Source organism: Myotis davidii, unplaced genomic scaffold (genome assembly GCF_000327345.1).
Source record: "Myotis davidii unplaced genomic scaffold, ASM32734v1 scaffold164, whole genome shotgun sequence".
NCBI lineage: Eukaryota > Metazoa > Chordata > Mammalia > Chiroptera > Vespertilionidae > Myotis > Myotis davidii.
In genome coordinates, this window is record NW_006296417.1 from 1,138,102 (window position 1) to 1,143,337 (window position 5,236).

At 54.7% G+C, this 5,236-nt stretch overlaps 1 protein-coding gene across 1 annotated transcript in view; it reads right to left on the bottom strand.

Moving 5' to 3' along the window:
* The window catches only part of LRRK1 (leucine-rich repeat kinase 1), a 55,125-nt gene that overhangs the window by 25,201 nt on the left and 24,688 nt on the right, over window positions 1–5,236 (bottom strand). Inside the window, 2 exon segments of the mRNA XM_015569108.1 lie at window positions 881–993; window positions 2,068–2,197. Coding sequence (XP_015424594.1) covers window positions 881–993; window positions 2,068–2,197 — 243 coding nt within the window.

Below are 5,236 nucleotides of genomic sequence, written 5' to 3' on the forward strand. Positions count from 1 at the left end.
GTAATCAATGGCAGCCCTAGGCCAGTGGTCGGCAAACTCATTAGTCCACAGAGCCAAATATCAACAGTACAACGACGGAAATTTCTTTTGAGAGCCACATTTTTTAAACTTAAACTATATAGATAGGTACATTGTTATTCACTTAATTAGGGAACTCCTAAGCTGGCCTTTGCTAAAAACGTCCTCCATCTGATGGAGGTACGTTCGCTGAGGTCGGCCCCTTCCAACTCTCCCATCCACACGCGTCTCGTGTACTTGTTTCGTGTCTCCTCTCCTAAAACCGACTTCTGCGCATGGGCCACGAAGTTTCAATCGCACTGTACGTGCGCCCACACGTGGTATTTTGTGGAAGAGCCACACTCAAGGGGCCAAAGAGCCGCATGAGGCTCGCGAGCCGCGGTTTGCCAACCACTGGCCTAGCCGGTTTGGCTCAGTGGCTAGAGCGTCGGACCCTACGTCTAACGCTAACCCTAATCCTCCAGCACGCCCCCTCCTGGGGATCGAGCCCGCAACCCGGGAGTGTGCCCTTGACCGGGAATCGAACCATGACCTCCGGGTTCATAGGTCGATGCTCAACCACTGACCAAACCAGTAGGGCCCGACTTTTATTAATTTTTTGAAAGTGTTACAGATGTCCCTTTTGTTGCTGTTATTGTGTTTTTCTCCCCATTCACCTCCTCCTCCCTGCACCCGCCTCCCCCCGCAAGCCTTGGCCACACTCTTGCCGTGTCTGTGGGCCATGCAAGTTCCCCGTTAATCTCTCTCCCCCGCCCCGCCTCCCCGCACTCTCACCACCCCTCTGAGACTCTGAGATTCTGCAGTCTGTTCCATGGGTTCTATCTATGTCTCCGGATCTATTCTGTTTCGTCGGTTTATTTACCTTCTTTCCTGATCTCCGCGGGCACGTTGCTGATGTTCAGGTCTTCGATGTCCAACTGCCAGAGGTTGCCCAGCTGCCCCAGCTCGGGAGGGAGCTCTCTCAGGCCTGGATTACTGAGGACGGGACACGCACACGCACACGCACATGCAGCAGCTGGTCAGCCTCAGAGGCCCGCAGGGGCCACTGAGAGCCTGCACCCCGAGCCCAACATGGTGGGCCCCTAGTTTGAGCATCCCACTGAAACCCTCATCCCCAAGCCGTTCTCCCTGGAAAGCCGGCGGCGGGGGGCGGGGGGAATGGGGGGGGGACTGGCAGCCCAAAAAAAAGCCCTGCCTTCTGCACGTCCCTGTGGCTTAGTACTGGGCCTCCTCCCCCCACTTTCTCGTCTGGTCACTACCTTCAAGATGATCAGTCACGGCCTGAGGGCGTGGCTCAGTGGTTGAGCGTCGACCTAGGAACCAGGAGGTCACTGGTTCGATTCCCGGTCAGGGCACATGCCCCAGGTCATGTACGCGATCTCCACTAGGGGGCATGCAGGAGGCAGCCGATCCATGAGTTTCTCTCATCATGGATGTTTCTCTCTCTCTCTCTTCTCCCCCTCTCCCTTCCTCTCTGACATCAATAAAAAGATACTAAAAATAAAAGGTGCTCAATGACTACCTCTTCTCAAAAAGGCAGAGCAACTTGAATCATTTAATACTTTCATGGAGATTTTCACACTGTCCGAACCCCAGGGCAGTGCCTGCCAATAGGTGCTCAGTAAAGGAAAGGATGAATGAATAAAAAACCCCCACCATATATATTTTTTAAATATTTTTCTTGATTTCAGAGAGGAAGGGAGAGATACATCAATGATGTGAGAGAATCACTGATTGGGTGCCTCCTGCACGCCCCCTACTGGGGATGGAGCCCACAACCCGGGCATGTGTCCTGACCGGGACTCGAACCCTGACCTCCTGGTTCATAGGTTGACGCTCAACCACTGAGCCACACCAGCCGGGCAGTTCTTCTCTTTATAACTGAGCAGATTAGCCGAGGCGGCCGCATTGCATCCCTACCCCCTGCGTCCCCTCCCGCTGGTCCTTGAATAAGTCCCGTTCCTGACATCCCCCCACCCCCTGGCGGTGTCCGTAGGTGGATGACGGATGGACGGACGGACGCTCTGCCTCCCGGGGCCGCGCACTTACTTTCCCAGGTAGAGTTCCGACAGGCTCTTCAGCAGGCACACCGAGGGGGGCACGGCGTCCAGGTGGTTGTCGTTCAGGCAGAGGACCTCCAGGGACTCGCTGAGGAAGGCCGGGAAGTCCAGCGGGCACGCTGCAGAGACACGGGAGAGCGGAGGGCGCGTCTGAGATGGACCCGGGGACCATCCTGGCCCGGGGGGCCACGTGGGGGTGAACTGGCCCCCCTCAGAGTACGACACTCCTGCCGCCGGCGTAGGGATGCTCATTCTAGCGTGTGGTCCACCAGGTGGCCTTGGAGATGCGGCCAAGATGGGGGAACAAGGCCCTGGCCGGTGTGGCTCAGTGGATAGAGCCTCAGCCCCGGACTAAAGGGTCCCAGGTTCGATTCCGGTCAGGGCACATGCCCGGGTTGCAGGCTCCATCCCCAGTAAGGGGGCGTGCAAGAGGCAGCCGGTCCATGATTCTCGTCATTGATGTTTCTCTCTCCCCCCCTCTCCCTTCCTCTCTGAAATCAATAAAAATACACTGATCACAAACAAACAAACAAAAACCCCACAGGCCAACTCTCTCTCATTTAAGCGATTTCATTCATCCGGGTAATGACGCCATCAGCATGACGGTCACATCCGACGTGTGTCTTCAGGGCCCGGAGTGTGTGAGTGGAGAGAACCTGGCCCCGGGCCTGGAAACCCACGCTGAGGGGAGTCAGCGGGCTGGGTTTCGGCAGAATCTCTGAAACGCCTTACCCTCCCTCCTGAGATGGGGGGAGCCGGGGGGCGGGGGTCTGCCCCGGAGGGTCCCTTTCAGCTCCGAGTGTTCAAGCTGAAACCGCTGCCCAAAGCCCTGCTGCCTGGGCCCCTGCCAGACGAGCGAGAGGGAGAAGCCAGACACCCTTGTTGGGCTGAAAGGATGCCCCCTTGCCCTCATCTCAGCAACCCGCCCTCCATCCGCCCCCCAACTCTGGCTTTTCCCACACACGGAGCTGCAGAGTCAGTGGGAACAGGGTAACTGGCATCTGAGACTGCTCCGGGGGAGACGATAGCGGAATACCCAAACCAGTGCCCGGAAAGCCGCCTGGTTAGCGACAGTGTTGAATGGGGCGCCGTGCAGCGCCCCCTATGGGATCAAGCACGCAACTGACGTAGAGATGGCTTGGTACGGGACTTCCCTGTTGCATACGAAAATGTTCAAAAAGGCTTTTTTTTTCAAAGGTAATTTTTTTTTATTTTTATTGATTTTTTACAGAGAGGAAGGGAGAGGGATAGAGAGTTAGAAACATCAATGATGAGAATCACTGATCAGCTGCTTCCTGCATGCCCCCTAATGGGGATGTGCCCGCAACCAAGGTACATGCCCTTGACCGGAATCGAACCTGGGACCCTTGAGTCCTCAGGCTGAGGCTCTATCTGCTGAGCCAAACTGGTTAGGGCTATAACATTAGAAAGAATGATCGCCCTGGAGCTGGTTTGGCTCACTGGATACAGCGTCGACCCACGGAATGAAGGGTCCTGGGTTCGATTCCAGCCAAGGACACGTACTTCGGTTGCAGGCTCAATCCCTGGCCCTGGCTGGGGTGTGTGGGGGAGGCAACCAGTGGATGTGTCTCTCTCACATCGATGTTTCTCTCTCTCTGTCTCCCCCGCCTTCTCCTCTCTCTAAAAATCAATGGAAAAATGTCCTCAAGTGAGGATCAACAAAAAACCCCCCAAACCCTTCCTTTTTCTTTTAAATATATTTTATTGATTTTTTACAGAGAGGAAGGGAGAGAGATAGAGAGTTAGAAACATCAATGAGAGAGAAGCATCCATCAGCTGCCTCCTGCACACCTCCCACTGGGGATGTGCCCGCAACCCAGGTACATGCCCTTGACCGGAATCGAACCTGCGACCTTTCAGTTCACAGGCCGACGCTCTATCCACTGAGCCAAACCAGTTTTGGCCCTTTTTCTTTTCTTCAATGAAAAAGAATGACCAACGTTAGCCTGCCCTCACTCACCCCAAAGACCATCACGAAAAAGAAAGATTGTGGCTCAGGGGTTGAGCGTCGACCTATGAACCAGGAGGTCATGATTCGATTCCCAGTCAGGGCACATACCCGGGTTGCGGGCTCGATCCCCAGTAGGGGGTGTGCAGGAGGCAGCCGATCCATGATTCCCTCTCATCTCATCATCGATGTTTCTCTCTCTCTCCCTCTCCTTTCCACTCTGAAATCAATAAAGTTATATATGTGCATATATATTTTTAAAAAGTCTTTTTTTCTTCAATGAAAACGAATGATCACCCTCAGCCCGCCCTCATTCACCCCAAAGACCCTCACGAAGAGAAGAGGCTGGCTTTCTCCTCGGGAAACGCATCTGAGCGTTGGCCGGGGCGCCTTCCAACGTGACCGTCTCGCCCTGGTGTTCACGAGGCCTCTGTGAGGACCAGACGGGTGGAGAAGGACCTTCGCTCCAGACGGAGGCGGCACCTGCCCCGGATGGCCTGGCCCGGCCCGGCTGGGGGGTGCCCAGCTCCCGGCGTTTATGAACGGCACGGATTTATCCCTAAGTTATTTATGACTCCGCGCGTCTGCATGTTACCGGAAAATCGGCCGTTCCAAATTATTTTTGGACGAGGCCGCTGCACAAATAGGACTCCTTGAGCGCGCGTGAATTCACTTGGAATTTTACTATCCTTCTGCAAACAAGTTATCTTTTATGGCTCTTTCCTTCCCCGAAGTCCAACAGCCCAGGAGCAGAACGGCACTGAGGGAAGAGGTGTGCTGTACACTTTTTTTTTTTTTAACTTTGTTAATCCTCACCCGAGGATATATTTCCACTGATTTTTAGAGAGAGTGGGAGGGAGGGGGAGAGGGGAAGAGAGAGAGACATCGCTGTGAGAGGGACACATCAACTGGTTGGCTCCCGCACACGCCCCAACCAGGTTAAGCCTGCAGCCGAGGCACGTGCCCTTGACCAAAATGGAACCCGGGACCCTTCAGCCCACAGGCTAATGTTCTAGCCACTGAGCCACACCGGCTAGGGTGGGCCTCTTTCTGTTCACCCCGATGAGGGCCTCAACTTTCCAGATGTTTCCATCCCCCTCTCCCTCTCCCTTCCTCTCTTTGTAATCAATAAAAACATATATATTTTTTTAAAGACAAGGCCGGTGTACCTACATACACTCCGCCCCCC